The 18939-nt window shown below is 43.4% G+C and overlaps 1 protein-coding gene across 4 annotated transcripts in view; it reads right to left on the bottom strand.

The window, feature by feature from the left end:
- LOC139454365 (uncharacterized) overlaps positions 1 to 18939 on the bottom strand; it is a 131512-nt gene that overhangs the window by 23597 nt on the left and 88976 nt on the right. For all 4 annotated transcript variants that reach the window (XM_071236016.1, XM_071236013.1, XM_071236014.1 and 1 more), the window contains exons 5-9: positions 18106 to 18248; positions 17167 to 17277; positions 16273 to 16374; positions 9350 to 9455; positions 1771 to 1978 (exon numbers count right to left, since the gene is read on the bottom strand). In XM_071236016.1, the coding sequence (XP_071092117.1) occupies positions 1771 to 1978; positions 9350 to 9455; positions 16273 to 16374; positions 17167 to 17277; positions 18106 to 18248 (670 nt within the window). The remainder of the gene's footprint in view (positions 1 to 1770; positions 1979 to 9349; positions 9456 to 16272; positions 16375 to 17166; positions 17278 to 18105; positions 18249 to 18939) is intronic.

An 18939-nucleotide genomic window follows, 5' to 3' on the forward strand; every position in this document is an offset into this window, starting at 1 on the left:
CAACCCCCCCCCCCCCCCCCCCCCCCCCCCCCCCACTTCCCCCCTCCCGAACGTAGCAGTTCCTCATAATCCTTGGCAGGGCTGGTTATGAGATGAAAATCGCTGAAGCCTAATGTTCGATCAATAGGATCATGATCGAATAGAGAATCTTCTGTGATTTCGCAGCGTATGGTAATAACTCGGAGCTAATGGGGAAGAGATGGAGCGGCGTGTTACGGTGGAGATATCGGCCTGATCTTTGTGACGGTGCCAGTGGAAGACTAGACCCTTTCAATCGACCACTGCTGGTCATCATGGCGAGACGTGAGAACGGGGTGGGAGAAGGGTTCTGCCTCTGACTCGTTAAAGTCAGCCATAGTTCATCTTCTAGCGCTGAGTTGGAGCTATTTTAGGTACAGTTATGGGGGTGAATGGGTGAAAGTAAATAATGTTTAACGCCGCATCAGCAATCTTGCAGCCATTTCAAATTTGGAGAGTGAATGTGTCAAATGTAACGACGTTTTTAACAGTCTCCAGTCATATCACGGCGACTTTAAACTACAGTAAACTATAGTTATAGCGAACCCAAAGGGATCACTTATTTTCAGTCGTTACAACCGTAGCTAGTTATAATTATTTGTACAGCATATAAACAGCAACTGGTCAAGACCAAAAATAAATTATATCCGTCAGTCCGTTGTAAGCGTGTTTGTTATAAACGTAGTTTACAGTATATTTTTGGGTCCCTACCATCGATGTCTCTCGGGTCGTTTTGGTTTGAGGGAAATTGTTGAGATCACTTATATTACTTTCTATTTTTTCTTTCGTTGTAATGTTGAAAGAATATAAGGTATTTTTTAAATAGTTGGTAAATTGTTTCTCGGTTAACGTCGGACCGGTGGTAGCAATATAAATAACAGTAAACACTTAATCATAATGATTTTATGAGAAACATGGATTGAATATGATCTGTGTTTCATTTGGCACGTTTAAGAAACGTGACAGGAATGTTCCCTTTTCTATCGAGGCTACGTGGGAACGAGGCCACACACTGCATGGAATACAGACTGAGCTGGGAATAGTTTTCGTTCTGGCTGCAACTCATCGTTTGAGCGAAAATTTTCAGGTTGTTGGGGGAAACAACTTTGATTTCTTTCAGGTTCAATGATTGAGAGCATGAAAGTGAATGAAACCACAAGTTTTGCCTTTGCACGAGACTGGCGTGCACAATATACACACTTAGCGGCCACGCACTTGCATATGTTAGAAGAAAGCGCCACCCACCCCTTCGATACTTTGGATAATTCCAATCGTTCATCCATGTTTTGTTTGTTGTTTAACGCCGCACTCAGCACTATTCCAGCTGTATGACAGCGGTCTGTAAATAATTGAGTCTGGGCCAGACAATCCAGTGATTGACAAAATGAGAATCAATCTACGCAATTGGGATACGATGACATGCATCAACCAAGTCAGCGAGCCTGACAACCTGATCCCGTTAGTCCCTCTTACGAAAAGCATAGTCGCCTCTTATGACAAGCATGGGCTTCTGAAGACCTATTCTACCCAGGAATCATAGGGACCGTTCATCCATGTATTCATTGTGATCACGACGTGGGGCTCGTTGTCTCTTACATGTGACAATTTACAAATGTGCACCAGAATACACCCAGGAAAAGAAATAATCTCAGACAGTCTGATCTTCACCAAAATCTATTATTCATTTTCCATTAGAGAATGTCAGCAATGATATGCTTTTTTGGTACAGATTCAAGAAGTTCGTCTACTCACCAACACCCAAGTGGAACTTCGTCTCCGCCCAGATGGATGTATTGGTCCTTGAACGTGTCCAAGACTTCGGCAAAGAGGGTTCTGAGGAACTTATAGGTCGAGTTCTTGGTTGGGTCAATTGGCCCAAGGTAGCCCTTCACTGGAGACCCTCCCTGGTAGCACTGGGTCAACAGGTCAGGTCGGCTGAGACCCCAGGAGTAGGTATGTCCTGAAACAAACACATTTGTTTAGCAAAATGCTCTGAAACAAATACGTTTACTACGCTTCAATTCATCTGAAATGGGAGATATAATAATAATTCATTTGTTTCCACATGAGACGCAGAATGAGAGATATATGGAAAACAATTAGGTTACATGTTACACGTGTGAGTGAACTACAAACGACGCAGGCATGTCAAGTCAAGTGTGCGTGCGCCTTTCTCCCTCCCTGTCTCTCTCTCCTTCTCCCTCCCCGTCTCTCTTCCCCTCCCTCCCCGTTTCTCTTTCCTCCCCCCCCCCCCCCCCCCCCCCCCCCCCTCCCTCTCATTGAAGTTGACCACATTAGTGAAACCAGCGAGGGCTGAGACAACCAAATAATCATAAAACAGAATTCGAACCCACGATCATTGGATTCGTTTACGGTAAAGGGTCGTAACTCTTCACAGAACAGATATGGCGACTATAACAAGTGGGCCACCCGCATCCCAACAACAACAATCCTGGTGTCACTTTTTCAGAAAAGATATTGTTTAGACCCTTGAGGACAACCAACATGTCGGTTGCCCAGATGCTCCTGTCGTTATGTACACAGAACCGTTACTTCTTGCATGAATGTCACAGGCTGCAATACCATTTTTAAAACCACGAGACATAATTTTACAAGAGTTTAATCACTGTAAACGGGCATGAACTTGTTTTCGATACAAAATATTAATTGCCTCTCACGACGCTCTCTGCAATTCCCATGAGAAAATAACAATTTTTTTAAAACGAGGCTGAACCAACTAACTTCAATCTTCAGATTACTTCCACAAGCCAAGTCTGTCTCCATTGAGCCAAACATTATACACGCCAGTGCGCATGCGCAACGAGGAGAAAGCGGATTGCATTAACTTCCAGCCTTGCGTGGCATTCCATTTGTGTGAAACTGTTAAGGTTGAGAATTGTTTTCCCAAACTGTTTCATTTCGTGGAACCGGTTACTGGACAAGGTAATGTTACAGTGGAGCTTGCGGAAGGATTAAATCTTCATTTCCTTACTCAGTGAACGTCGTAAATGAGTGAGTGAGTTGGCTGTGAGGTGAGGTGAAATGGGGTTTAACGTCGCGTCCAAGATTATTACACTTATATAGCGACGTGCATGCACGTGTGTATGTGTGTGGCTGCTTGTACTAGACCGATTAGCCGATTTATAATGCTAGCTCACTGAGATACCATGCCGCAGTTTAACATGAATACCCCACTCAGACACAGTATACTGACTCCGAACCGACCGGTCCTTGTTTTAGCCCCTTAATGCCGAGCGCCAGACAGGGTTACAACAAGTACCATCTTTTAACGTCTTTTGGTATGACGCGGCCGGGGATCGAACTCCGGACCTTCCGCTCTCCGGACGGACGCCTTACCACTTGACCACGGAGGCGGTCCAACTGGCTTTGAACAGTATTGTATTTATTTGTATTTATTGGTCGCTGACAAACTATGGATGGTAAGCAAGGAGAATTTGGCATTCGAACTCATCATCTGCGGATCCTTGCAGACATGGGACGCAACTTGTCATTCAGCTTCGAAGTGATAGATAACTTAACCACCCGGCGTCCCTGATGTAATTAAGAAAGACTGATATATCGCTCTAGTCAGCAGCATATTCGTCCTTACGCCGGCCTGCTATTCGGCATCGCGCTTGGACCAGACAAACCAGTGACATTGTTAGGATCGGCCCATGCCGTCGGGGTACGGTGACACGCAAGTAACCGAGTCTGACTACACCACACATGTTCTTTGCTTGTCACAAGTCGAAACCACGTTGTACAGAGTTGCGTCACTTGGGCACGCCAGAAACCTATAATTGTGGGTTCGAATCCCGGTTCGCCCCGATTACGTTTCTAGGTTTGTCAGCACCATATACCCGTGCTCGTGGGTTTCTCCGAAGTGGTAAACGTCTGAAACCTGCATCACTTCGGGCTTTCCTTCCACATTAAGCTGAAACCCACGAGCACGGGTATGGTGCTGACAAACCTAGAAACATAATCGGGGCGAACCGGGATTCGAACCCATAATCATAGGTTTCTGGCGTGCCCAAGAGACGCAACTCTGTACAGCGAATCGCGGCGCCTTAGACGACTGGGCCACCCGTGCCCCCAGTTTTTCTTTAAGTACGTCCTGAGGCAAAACTGTTTATTTCATTTTTCCTTTCCCTCCAATGCAGCGTTGACATAAATCTGCTCTCTGCTATCTTCATGCAGATGACGCTGTGTGCGTCTGAAAGATGACTGATCACCCCCATGTGACAATCTGTCGATGGTGTGCAGGTCTATCTGCAGACTCAGCGTCCTGGCTCGGAGACAGACAACTTCATAAACGTCTCATCGACTTTTTTCACCAGGCCGCAAAAGGTTAGCCCACGGCGGTTACGAGACCAGATAATCTTCTTTTATAACCCCGATGCAATCTGTATAACCGTTTGGTAACATGTTTGTCCATAAAACCGCGTGGCGTGGCCTGCCCTGGTACGTATTGATAACAGGCGAGTTTTACATAACCCCAGTGACGGTAGACAAGCCTGCAGCGTAAGATCGGGGTGAACGACGTGCTTCCCTCATCATGTATACTCAATGCCGCATGTCAACTGGTAATCACTTCCGCTGAGGTCACAAAGAGGTGACGTTAACAATTTGTTTACTGTCTACCGAGAAGATAGACTAACATCTAGTCTCTGAAATGAACATATCGTAGAGAAAAAAACAGTTGTTCAGTTATCTTAATAAAAATATAATAAAAAGGAGCCCAGTGAATCTCTTCATTTTCATGATACTGCAGTGATCTAGACTTGCCAAACATTATAGACTTGCATGGGCTGTATTTGATATATATTTGTAAGACAGACTACCGAGAAGACACAATCCGTTTAAAGGAACTAGAGAAGATCCATTGACTTTGTGCTAAAATTACAAAAATGCGAGCTGGGTTAATATAAGGAACAACGTATAGCATTAGAAACGTAGCTGTTACAAAATGAGCATACGCACACTCGCGTCTCGGATACCGCAGCAGCCCATTTCATAAACCTGTTTCTCATTATTAACTTGGGTGAATAGTTTTATACGAGGTAACAGTGAGTGAGTGAGTTGGGTTTAACGCCGCTTTTAACATTATTCCAGTTATATCACGGCGTGTCAGCTTAATGTGGGAGGAAAGCCCGAAGTGATGCAGGTCTCAGACGTTTACCACTTCGGTGAAACCCACGAGCACGGGTATGGTGCTGACAAACCTAGAAACATAATCGGGGCGAACCGGGATTCGAACCCACAATCATAGGTTTCTGGCGTGCCCAAGGGACGCAACACTGCACAGCGAATCGCGGCGCCTTAGACGACTGTGCTACCCGTGCCCCCATACGAGGTTGTAGACGAAGTAACTAGTTCCAAGAAGAAGGTCTACTTTGGAAGTTTGACAGCCTAAATTGAAAGTAAATATGTTGAACAAACAACCCGGTAGCCATTTCTACTCAAACTAATTAGCAATCACATACGACAGTATAAATCAGGGACTGCAGACAATGTCATGCGGAGTGTCTCACGTGACGCTTGTGGTATAACCTTTTCATGATCAGAAAATTCCAAAACGGGAGAGGCTTAGAAAAAATTCCAGCTGTGCCTCAACTGGCGGACGTACTCCTGCAAATATACAGGGGTTCCACATAGCTACATGACGGTGGATGAATTGGTCTGTTCGGATTGCAATGTTCGAATTTATAGTAATATGGTAAAGACGATAATGATCATGCTATTGTATGCATTAAAATGCTTTTAAGGTCCTGTCAGAAAACTGTCCATTATCGTATTGTCTGGTGTTCAGTCCACGACTACGGACGGCTGTTGGTGGTATGGTTCAACGCAGCTTTTAGCAATATTGCTGCCAGTCATATCATGGCGAGTCAGTTTACAATGGGTGAAAAGTACAAAGGATTATCGGCCATCTTTCGACGAATATTTCAAAGAGCGTTATACGACTCTCGCTCGAACATTTTTTGATCGGGGCGACAACATTCACTGTCAAGGTAAAGCTTTCAAAACGTTTTATGGTCGTCATGTGGAGGACATTTCCAAATTTGTTGCATCAGTGACGAAAATGATTGTCCGTTGTAAATCCCTTTTTTGACTTGAAACCAACCTCATGTTTTTTTTAGGACTTGCTTTTGCGTGTGTTTGTGACAGTACTACCGGTTGGGCAGGATAGGCACACATTTTCTTGAACACCTGTATCATAACTACTTGATAGCGATTCTTAAAAATACAAATGGTCAACACCAGAGAATAACCAGTTGGGACCGAAAAGGTGAACATTATTTACTACTCAAAAGAAGTTAAAGAACACCCGATTCTTTCATATTACTTTAGTTAATCTGTCTTCGCATGTGAGATTAACTATAGTAATATGAAAGAATTTGGGTGTTCTTTAACTTCTTTTGAGTAGTATATGAATGGACCTCTGACTATGAGAGCTCACACCGGGCGTTCGCGAAAAGGGTCAGCATGTCCTGCCCTAACGGTAGGACCCGACACCAACACAGATTGCATAAAAAAGAAAGTGTTTGTCTGTTGCTAGCAATGCTCCTGCCATGGCCTGTACAGAAACCAGAAAACCCAGTGACACGAAAGCGCATTAACTGATATTGTTGAAACTAAAAACGATATGTTAATTTTGAACGACGCCTGATGTGCACAAGCGCATAGACTGCTGACAAGAATCAAAGAAAAACTAACGTTCAAGCCGTACGTTCGTTTCGCAACAACAAGAGGGGAAGGGGGGGGGGGCTTAATGTCCCGGCCCAAACATGACCCCTATAGTTGACTCAGCACTGTCAAATGCCACTGGGCTTACCATACAACTCGGGGACTACCAGCAGTAACATCGACCCAGTTCGAGAAATACTACAGAAGCACATGTTCACGAAGTCATACATTAGAATTTTGTGGGTACTTAAGGATTTTATTTCGCCTTAATTTGTGAAATACGTTTGTTACAGAAGTGCTGACTAACCTTGTATTATCATGGGCGAATCTGGAAATCGGACTCGCATTAGCGGATACTGGCACGATAAAAGGACGCAATTCTGTACCGCGAGCTGGGAAATTGCACGTGTAAGCCACTGGGTTACGTGACCATTCGCATTAATGGTGATAAATCTTAATTATTTCTTTTGTGTTACATATATTACTACGATACAAACTTTAATAAAGTAAAAATGAGTTGATACAATAATATCATAAGTTGTACCATTACATCCAGCACTTTAAGTATAAGGGGTGTGTTGGGCGACACTTGACTACGTTTACACCGTCGAGCTTTGACGTCTTTGTTTTCTGTTTAACGCCGTACTCGGCATTAGTCCAGCTGTTTGACATCGGCCTGTAAATAATCGAGTCTGGACCAGACAATCCAGTGATTGATAGTGTAACGATCCAGGCTGACGGGGCACGATGACACGCTATTCACAAAGACCTCGATCCTTGAGTTCGCCTCTTCCGAGCAGCACGACCCGTGAAGGTCCGGAGTAGAATAGCTCTTCAGCAACCCATGCCTGCCGTAAAAGGCGACCATGCTTGTCGTAAGAGGCGACTAACGGGATCGGATTACAGGCTCGCTGACTTGGTTGATGCATGACATCGATCCCAATCGCGTAGATCGGTGCTCATGATATCAGCCACTCGATTATTTACAGACCGCCGTCATACAGCTGGAATATTGCTGTGTGTGGCGTAAAAGAACCAACCGACCGACCGAGCAGCACAGTTTGCTTGGCACTTATTCTACTATTCTAACAAGGAATCTTTGTGGGGGCCAGCTATGACGACTACAGTGCTACACGGATTGAAATGACACAAGAGCAGGAACGTGGGGAAAATGAGAATTCGTTGTCATGCCGACGATGACGCCTGTGCGCTTTAGAGTGAAATTTATTATCGCCAGAGCAGTTATACGCCCACTGTTAGACTTGCACAAGTCTCTAAGACAAAAATGATTAGTTTAAATCATAATTTCTAGATTATATAAATGACAAGAACAAGTTGTCCCAAAGACTGGCATACTGTCCGCTTATCTAGACAAGTCTATAATAATGATAGGATTACTATACACCCATGGACTTATCATTCAGTACGGCCTTAGAGCAAGGCTAGCTTACTGCCGTTGTCACTGAAGGATGCACCAGCGCTTTCCCTCTGCAGTTATAGCCTTAAATTAAAATTTATCTTCTGCATACGAGACTAATCCATTTAAGACAAGCTCTAACGAGATATGGGCGTTAAGTAAGGTGCCATACTCGGAGACGATACAACGCTCCATGTGAGAAAGCACTTCCTTTACAAAAGAATTTGTGGAATTATTAATACTACTCAGCGCTGAACAATTATCATTGTTTACTCTGATAACATAACACAGAACAATTTTTCAATTAGAAACACATGCAATACATCGAATATGTACCAAGATTGGACATGATGTTCTGTCTGCATTAGTACATCACGTCCATAATAAAGTGAACGTGATGTCCTAACATTACTTGAACCCACCTAACGGACAAAACAGGTGCGCGTCAAGTTCGACTTTTTATTTCCTAGATGAGGTCGTATAATGGTGGTTGCCAGGGTAATGTTTAAGCTGTTAATTGCCCGGAAGAGTGTATAAAACTTTATTGCCGATATTATAGCATGACCTCCGATGAAAAGTGCATATATCAATCCTGTGGTCATCTTCCATTGGTCACATAGGACATACACCAGCTGACCACAGTGCCTGCCGGTCAAAACCGAGGTGAAGAAAGTCAAGCCGATCTGTCATTGTCAAACGCTTATTGAACAGGAGTAATTAAACCGACATGATCCGATCTGTGCTCAATGCTATTGTGGAAGCATAGCATTCAGTTATAGCTCGCGACTCCCTTGTGGTATCATGAGTGCAGTGTCTGTCCGCACACACCGCATCATCTCGTATATCTTTAGACCTTAATCGCCACAGTGGACGTCCACGGACCTTCTCGATGTATTCCGGAAGGACCTATCTTTTTCCATCGGCTGGTCCACGTTAGCTGCGTCAATCGGAACTTCATGCGTCTGTAACAGGACCTCGGCAGATCTTCGCGTGACATTACTGACATGTCAATTTGACCCTTCTGGTAATAAGCTTCTTAAACATGTCATGGCGATCCTTCTAAATCAACCACGATGCCTTGGTGATCCTTCTTAACAGAACAGCATAAAACAAACTCGAAACATCTCGCCAGTCATTCATTGATTCACTCTTCTTATTTTTACTCCTTTCTTCATATAATCGTTCCAGGTGCAGGTATATTAGCTAAAACCGAACCCAAAGACCTACCTGGTGTGTCAAACTCGGGCATTACTCGAATTCCTCGGAATCGGGCATAGTCGATAATTTCCGCAATGTCCTTCTGGGTGTATACAAAAGTTGGATGGAACGCACCCTGAAAACAAAAACGAATAACAAATATTTAGCAAGATAACAAACACAAATGAGAACAGAGTCTGGAACTGCCTGCATGATCGTGTTACAGCCAGCAATCAACTCAACACAACACAATGAGACACAATAGAATCCAATTACTGGCCAAACACTTAACCTACGTGGTAACTACTGGCAATAATTTTGGTATCGATTCCGTGATAGACTTGTCTGGGATTGGCGTTGAAAAACAGTTGAAGTCAATTGCATGGTCTGAGACCGTTTTCCACAAAAGCATGAAAGAAGTACAAGTCTGGATGAACAAACAGCTCACGTCATAAAACAGGACTAACGTTAACGGTACCAACAGCTGATGGCTTAGGGAAGGCCAATACCCATCCACTGGGAAATATCACCTTGTGTTTCTGGGTTGAGGCTAAACCATCCGCGGAGATTAAAAACGGAGACACATTTCTTCAAATGGAGATGAGCCCATTTCACTGCATTATCCAACAACACCTCAAGTGATTAAAACAATTTTTACAAAGGTCTTAAGGGGTTGGGGGCTCCGGGCGAGAAGGTTATCAAATTTTATAAGGTGTAGAAATGGCGCGTGTCAAGGAAATGGCGTACTTAACACGGGACTCATTCTGCCCAGCTAGTCGTGGTTCAACATGAAAGAATAAAAAAAATCCAATCACTCAACATAATGGAGATTTACTGTAATGGCCGCCTCGGAAGACATGTACAGAGACGGGACATCCGGGCATTTCCTAGTTAAACTCGTTCGCCAACACATTTAAAAGAACGCCTGTTGAAAATACATTCCTCCACAGGACTTATTCCAGAAACAACAACATTATTTTACGTTGGATACACGTTTCAGCGAGTATAGTTTTACGCCGTTTTAAGCAACATTCCAGCAATATCACTGCGGGTGACACCAGAAAATGCACCCACGTGGGGGTTCCAACCCTGGCCTTCGGCGTGACGAGCGAACAAACTAGGCTCCCGATCGCCTCGGCACACGTTTCAGTTTAACGTCCTGTAAAACACCTCATATCATCTATATTTGATAACCTGTGATTCCTTGATACAAGCTTATGCCGGAATCACACAATGAATTCTGCTTTTAATAAATCTTATGATTAGAAAGGGCTTTGCCTCTTTTATTTCAGGACCAACGGTAAGGGGACGGACTAATTTGTTATATGGGGGCTGGAATTTGGTTGGGGGCAATTTGCCATGTATATCTTGCATTAACATCTTTGTTTTCTATTCACCCCAAGGTAGAGATTGTTTTTGCGAAATAAACGGTCCCAGGTGATCAAATTGATTGCCCCTAACGTCACCACGTCGCAGCAATGGAGTGATGTCGTGATGGATGCCGACGTCACTACGAGCAAAGCAGACCTAATGGGAGAGATTCAATTTCAACACGATCTAATTTGACCCAGTTAATTTACGGACGTTCTCGATACTTTTCTCTTGTTTCGAGGCCGCCCTTGTTGTGGCTTAAAAGAAACATACGCATATGTACATAAACAGCTGACGTAAGCATGGAAAAATCGGTCAACAAGCTCAGGAAAACGTCCGTCTTTATGTGTCCTGATTTACTTATCAAGCATTGTTTCAGTAATTGCGCGTTAGACGTTTAGTCTGAACACGATATATGGTCTTGGCAGTGGTATGTTTCACAACCCCAACCCAAACATAAGGTCAAGGTCAGAAAATGACCACTTTTGATTATCCGCTGGAAAAGATTCCAAAGGGCGTAAATAGCAGTGAGTGAGTGAGTGAGTGAGTGAGTGAGTATGGTTTTACGCCGCTTTTAGCAATATTCCAGCAATATCAGGGCCGGGGGACACCAGAAATGGGCTTCACACATTGTACCCATGTCGGGAATCGAACCCGGGTCTTCGGCGTGGCGAGCGAACGCTTTAACCACTAGGCTACCCGAACGCCCATAAATAGCAGTGAACATCAATGAATAAGTCACGCAAACCATTGAAGACAACGGGTGTTAGTTTAAATTTTTAAAATATTTTTTGGTTTCTTCTCTGATTCGGAGATAATTGTTTTTGAAGACGGAAATTAAGTCCGTATTTTCATCATTTTCTTACTGAGTTTCAGTGATTACATAGCGTTGTTCTTTGTTTGTATTTTCCACTTCTGTTCTCGTATCCAGATAAGGAAAACACTACAAAATGGTTTTAGGGAAAAAGACGTGATTGCTGTGGCGTCGTGGAGTCAAGTCAATCATTCATTCTGTGAGGTTGTAGAAACATCTTTTCCTGGCCAATTGTTATGCGTTAAACAGTCACTTCTCAAACTCCGATATCCAATCAAAAATATATTTATGTGAGAGAGTATGGTTTAGCAATATTCAAGCAATATCACGACGGGGGACACCAGAAATGGGCTTCATACATAGTACCCATGTCGGGAATCGAACCCAGGTCTTCGGCGTGACGAGCGAACGCTTTAACCACTAGGCTACCCGAACGCCCATAAATAGCAGTGAACATCAATGAATAAGTCACGCAAACCATTGAAGACAACGGGTGTTAGTTTAAACTTTTAAAATATTTTTTGGTTTCTTCTCTGATTCGGAGATAATTGTTTTTGAAGACGGAAATTAAGTCCGTATTTTCATCATTTTCTTACTGAGTTTCAGTGATTACATAGCGTTGTTCTTTGTTTGTATTTTCCACTTCTGTTCTCGTATCCAGATAAGGAAAACACTACAAAATGGTTTTAGGGAAAAAGACGTGATTGCTGTGGCGTCGTGGAGTCAAGTCAATCATTCATTCTGTGAGGTTGTAGAAACATCTTTTCCTGGCCAATTGTTATGCGTTAAACAGTCACTTCTCAAACTCCGATATCCAATCAAAAATATATTTATGTGAGAGAGTATGGTTTAGCAATATTTCAGCAATATCACGACGGGGGACACCAGAAATGGGCTTCATACATTGTACCCATGTCGGGAATCGAACCCAGGTCTTCGGCGTGACGAGCGAACGCTTTAACCACTAGGCTACCCGACTGCCCCCGTCACGCCGAAGACCCGGGTTAGATTCCCGACATGGGAACAATGTGTGAAGCCAATTTCTGGTTCCCCCGCCGTGATATTGCTGGAATATTGCTAAAAAGCGGCGTAAAACCATACTCACTCACTCACTAGTCTGTCATGACAGATTAAGTATAGTGCTATGGAAGAATCGGCCGTCCTTTACATTTTTTTAGTAGTATATATAATCGAAAACTATTGATCAAGAAATTCTATGTAAATATTCTGTTGTTTGGAACCTCATGTCATGGTCTGACGCCGCTTGAGTATATTTAGTAACAGTGTCCATGCTGGCGACAAGTAACATCATAAAACGTCTGTCGATATTTCACACGACATGAACACTGCCCATAGACCAGGCAGGATCAGGATTTACGGCTGCGTCTAACGGTATTTCACCTGTACAGTTGAATGCTGGCAGGATGCCTGAAGTGATGAAAGTCTTCGACGTTGCCCACTACGGTGAAACCCACGAGCGAGGGCTGACGGACTTTTAAGGGTCAAAATCGTCACGACCCTTCAATTAGATCCAACGACTCTGGTCGTTTTTGCTAAGGGACGCAACTCCGAGCCTCAGTCCACTGAACAACCCGAAGACCCAATGTACGAGTTTTGTGAATGAGGAAGTGAGTATGGTTTTACACCGCTTTTTAGCAATATTCCAGCAGTATCACGGCAGAGGACACCAGAAATGGGCTTCACACAATGTACCCTTGTCGGGAATCGAACCCGGGTCTTCGGCGTGATGAGCGAACGCTTTAACCACTAGGCTACCCGAGTTACCCGAGTTCGTGAATGAGTAAGTTGGGTTTAAAGCAGCTTTGAACAGTATTCCAGTTTTTCACAGCGTGTCAACTTAATGTGGGAGGAGTGTGAAGCCCATTTCAGGTGTCCCCCGCCGTGATATTGCTGGAATATTGCTAAAAGCAGCGTAAAACCATACTCACACACTAATGTCGGAGGAAAGCCTCATGTGGTCTCAGACGTTTACCACCTTGGTGAAACCAACGAGCAAGGTATGGTGCTGACAAACCTAGTTACATAATTGGGGCGAACCGGGATTCGAACCCACGATCACAGCCAATGTGCAAATATTTTAGTTATGTTTAAGTGTTAATATGTTATTTGTATCAGTTAGTCATTTCTAGTGTTTTGGGTCACCGCGTCAATAGCATTGTACCTACCCTGGACAGGAGTAACAAATGCACCACGAAAACAAGTTTGTAGAATGTGGTTGAGAAAACTATTTTTGTCTTTGCTCACATTCTTTTTTTACGTCACACGCAAATGAAACAATGGTTTGGTGAACGTGCTTTTAAAACATCCCCTTTTCCAGTCTTATGACTACATCCTAGTCAGAATGTTTCAAGCCAAACTCACTGAACTGACATTTCCTTTAATCTCTCGAAAATATTTTTTCTCCAAAGTACTAGGATTCTTTTTTTATCTGAGAGCTGTTTGTGTTGGGCTTGGCGTTTTAAGACTAATTCCCCCTATCTTGAAAAGTCCCATGTACAAAAACCGTCAGAACGGTGAATCCGGATCTGCTAAAACGAACGGTAACGAACGACATAATGAGGTCTCCACCGCCATGTTTAACAAACAAGACTTCAAGTCAGCTGATTAGGGAATGGTGCTCATTTCACTTGGCATAAATCAATCGAAGTCACGCCCTCTACCGGGCAAAAATATCTTAAGCCAGCAAAGAAAAAACATAGACATCAATCTTAGACGGCTCGTTTAGGAAAATGGCGAGTTTGGACTTCCATAGAAGATCAATCTAAATCCGGTACGGAGCTAACTAAAACATTCACAATCGAAACTTGGATAAAAAACGAAACAGGAAACGGAGATGAAATTTTACACCGCTTCACTCTTTATGAATGGGTGTTCTAGACCTATTGTTGTACAGATGTGACTAGGAAATGAGATTGGAAACAGTGACGCCGCGTAACTGGGAGAGAATTTGTTGTTGGGAAATGGCTGAAAAATTGAGTTGATGATTGGGTGGGTCCACTTATAACTGTTCTGGGGGATGGAAAATGAATCATATTCAGTAAGGTTTAAATCAGCGCAAACCCGATGACGATTATACCTGAAGCTCAAGAGCATCATGGTCGAGTGGGTTGGGGTTAACAGCCATTCGGAAATTATTTCAGTTGTATCCTGGCTGTCCGGATTAACATAGGTCTAAACAATACCTAAGTGACACAGGACATAGACATTCAACTGGGGATAAGGAGTGAGTGAGTATGGTTTTACGCCGCTTTTAGCAATATTCCATCAATATCACTCGGGGAACACGAGAGATGACTTTCACCCGTATGGGAATCGAACTAAGTTTGGGAGTGATGAGAAAACGCTTCAACCAAAAGGCTACCCTAAAGCCCCGAGAACTGAAATGGACTGAAAACAAATCAATGATTTACAATGGAATCCAGAAGGACAGCAGAAATTGGCTTCACGCAATGTACCTCTGTGGATACTTGAACCATGGCATTCGGCGTGCATCTTCCCGAGGCAAGGGAATTCACTGACTGTAAAAGTCCAGTTTCCACCCTTGCCGAACGAACTAGGATGGAATATACAGGCTCGAGCGTAGCGCAACCAATGGCTAATACGTGTTATGTTTTCTTTCTATGTACCTCCTATTGACCAATCAAATTCCCTCTCTCATATCACTTGCATTTGCTTCAAATAAAACGGCGTCGATCAATAATCAAGATCTAATTTAATAAAACAGGTCATACTTCGAAAAGTTCAACCCAATCATGTGAGCACCTTGATAAGAAACATGAAAAGATTTGGAACATATCTGTAGACGCTAAGTTGTCCGTAAACATGTTTAGCAAATCCTGCAATCGACCGAGATCTGCACGGCATAGGATAGGATTTCGATTTTATTACGCAATTTCGATTAGACTATGCATAGATTCGTTAGTCCAGCCAAAATATAACTTCATAATTCCAGTCTAGTGAGGGTGAAAACTGGACGTCTGTAGTCAGCTAACTCCCTTGCCTCGGGAAAATGTCGACGTGACCAGCGAACGTTTGAACTACCCTACCCCCTTCTGGGATAAGTACAAGGAACACTAACTATGCACACCTAGTTGATGCACCGTACACCACTAGACCACCCATGAAAAGACAATTCTAAACGTCATGCAAAGGACATCGTCAGCTTGGTGTGGGTGAAAAGTCCGACATGGTGCAGGTTTCAAACATTTACCACCTTGCAGAAACCTAAAAGCGCGGATGTGGTGCTGACAAACCCAAAAACATAACCAGGGCAAATCTGGGATCGGAACACATGAAGAGCGATTTCTGACACTCATATTGCCTGTGTCCTAATTCACAAAACGATGGTACCGCTACGACTGTCTATCGCTCCCATAGTTTAATATACACTTACCACATCCTTGAACTGCAACGCTGTGTTTGTTTGTTTGTTGTTTAACGCCGCACTCAGCCATATTCCAGCTATATGACAGCGGTCTGTAAATAATCGAGTCTGGACCAGACAATCCAGTGATTGATATCATGAGCATCGATCCACACAATTGGGATACGATGACATGCATCAACCAAGTCAGCAAGCCTGACCAGCAGATCCGGTTAGTCGCTTCTTACGACAAGCAATGTCGCCTTTTACGGCAAGCATGGTGTTGCTGAAGACCAATTCTACCCCGGACCTTCACGGTCCCGATCGCTGTGTGAAATAGGACCCATGTATATGGTATTGTACAAGTAGTAGAGACAGCAGTACCTTGCGGCTGAGTTCGGGGAAGACTTCACTCTGGTAGGGGAAGGACTGGTCGTCGATGATATGCCAGTGCAGAACATTCATCTTGTTCTGCTCCATCCCATCCTGCAGGACAGAGATACAGAACAATAAAAGCCAAACATCTTATCGTTGCAGATGGCGTTACTGATGGCGTTGCAGATGGCCTTACTGATCGCGGGTAGCGTGAGTCAATAATTTTAAGCAATATCAGGACACCTGGCGACGTGCTCACACATGATCAGACAATCCAACAACTGATGGCCTCAATAACGCAATTTACTTGATAGTACAGCTAGATTTATTCAATACTATTTTGTTACAAAATTATACTCGTAGTTCCATATGCAGCCCTGCAATACAAATTATCCCCAAATCCCATGGAAATACACACACATTCTTCATGGCTTTCTGAAAGATTTCAGATGAAAAAATAAGTTCTCATGAAATTTATGTCGTGCATTTTAGATCTGATTTCTTCAGTATTAGGTCTCAAAATGACAAGATTCCCACGGTTCCTTTCTGATGCGTCTTATAACGCAATTTAAGAATAAATTTTGAAATTGTTTTCTTTTTAGAGACTAAATGTTTGCCGAGGTGCTTGGCAATATAGCCTATTGTGATATTGATCAGTTGGGACGATCAAGTTTTAGATGTTGACAAGAAAGTAGGTATATGGTCATTATTACTCCATAATATTCTCTGCATCCGGGTCAGTACAACAAGGAATATGATTTGACGAGGGGAAGTACCACGTTCTTCATCAAGGAAGGTCACAGGTCACAAGTCAGAGAGAGACACTTCATGGGGTGGTTTCTTTATGATAGTGTAGAATATACTTTTGTCTTTACTTGAAAGTTAAAAATGGTGTTTTCTTACCAAAATATCAAATATTGTCTCTTTGAAGAAGAAATGTCTGGAAGAGTCGACGAGAATCCCTCTATGGGGGAATCTTGGGTAGTCGCTGATCACCGTCTCCTTCACGAACAACTGAAATAAGAAGGTCGTGTCACATGCAATGAGGATATCTGAGAAAAATATATCTGCCGGGAAGCTTTGGGGAATAACCTAGCACAAATACCCTTAAGTGAGTTTTGGGTAAAAATATTCAGAACGTTTATTAGCTGTGAAAATTATATGAATGGACAACTGAAAATCAGTTATGACACCAGGTGTTCGGGTACGAGATTGTAATGAACTGACATCGTCCATTTGTTTGTAGTTATGTGCTTTATGTATTTGTGTATACTATAATGTTCGCACTTGCTGTGTGTATACGGTTGTGCACATGGTACTGGAGTGAGTAAGTTTGGTTTAACGCCGCTCTTGACAGTATTACAGTATTCCAAGTGATGCAGGTCTCAGACGTTGATCACTTCGGTGAAACCCACGAGCACGTGTATGGTGCTGACAAACCTAGAAACATAATCGGGGCGAACCAGCATTCGAACCCACAATCATAGGTTTCTGGTGTACCCAAGGGACGCAACTCTGCACAGCGAATCGCGGCGCCTTAGACGACTGGGCCACCCGTGCCCCTTGGTCCTGAAGCCTTCATACAAATTAACGTCTTTGCTTCATACGTTTGGAGTGGTGTTTTACGCCACTTGAAATATTCCACCACTATCAAGACAGATGACGCCACAAATGTGTGAACTGAACCAAACCCTTCGACTTGACGAGTTAAGAGTATAACGTGTTCCTCGTGGTTTCGACTTGTGACAAGCAAAGAACAATGCATTGATGTATCAAAACTCAATTTCTCTATTAAAAGAAATAAGTAATAAGGTGTACAACATTTGTTATTATAATATTTACATTGGCATTTTTGGCTCGGTCATCCGGGTCCTCTCCATCTAGTCCCCGCCAAACAATGTGACTAAAAGTCTCCAGGCCTCGCAATGCTCCCCAAACCTCATTGGCCCAGATGAATGCTCGTGCCTTCTTCACAACCAGATCATCTGAAACAAATATATTTCGTTATCTGGATGTCTTTTAGAACGACAATACATAATTATAGAAACTCCCAACACTTTATTATAGGCAGTAGATATATTTCTCACTGTTTATTGGGAAAGAGTGAATTTATCTTCGTTATAACGCCGGGGTCCGATTATTCCTGTTTTACCACGCCTGTAAATTATGGCGTCTGGGCAAGGAAGAACACTGGCGTGTTGCCCTTAGAGCCCTGGGGTCTGGCCATGTAACCATCCATTTAGACGGTTCTTAGACCAAAAGGGGTGGTTGCCACCGGATACGTACCCGAAATGCATCTGGGTATCTTTTAGCGGATACACTCAACTATCTGATACCGACTCCCGAAGCCTCAGTAAGGTGGTATCCAAATGGTATCCGTAACGGGTACCCGGATAGTAAAAGACTTGGCATCCGAGGATGTATTCCGTGACGGATACAACGGGTAGAGTACCCGGGAGTGTAAATTAACGGATACCAGATACAGATATGTGTCAGCGTACGACTGGTATCCACTAGTGAGTGAGTATTTTTACGCTGCTTTTAGCAACATTCCAGCAATATCATGGCCGGGGACACCAGAAATGGGCTTCATACATTGTACCCATGTCGGGAATCGAACCCGGGTCTTCGGCGAGACGAGCGAACGCTTTAACCATTAGGTTACCCGACCGCCCC

Source organism: Haliotis cracherodii, unplaced genomic scaffold (genome assembly GCF_022045235.1).
Source record: "Haliotis cracherodii isolate W230 unplaced genomic scaffold, xgHalCrac1.p SCAF_10, whole genome shotgun sequence".
Classification (NCBI taxonomy): Eukaryota; Metazoa; Mollusca; class Gastropoda; order Lepetellida; family Haliotidae; genus Haliotis; species Haliotis cracherodii.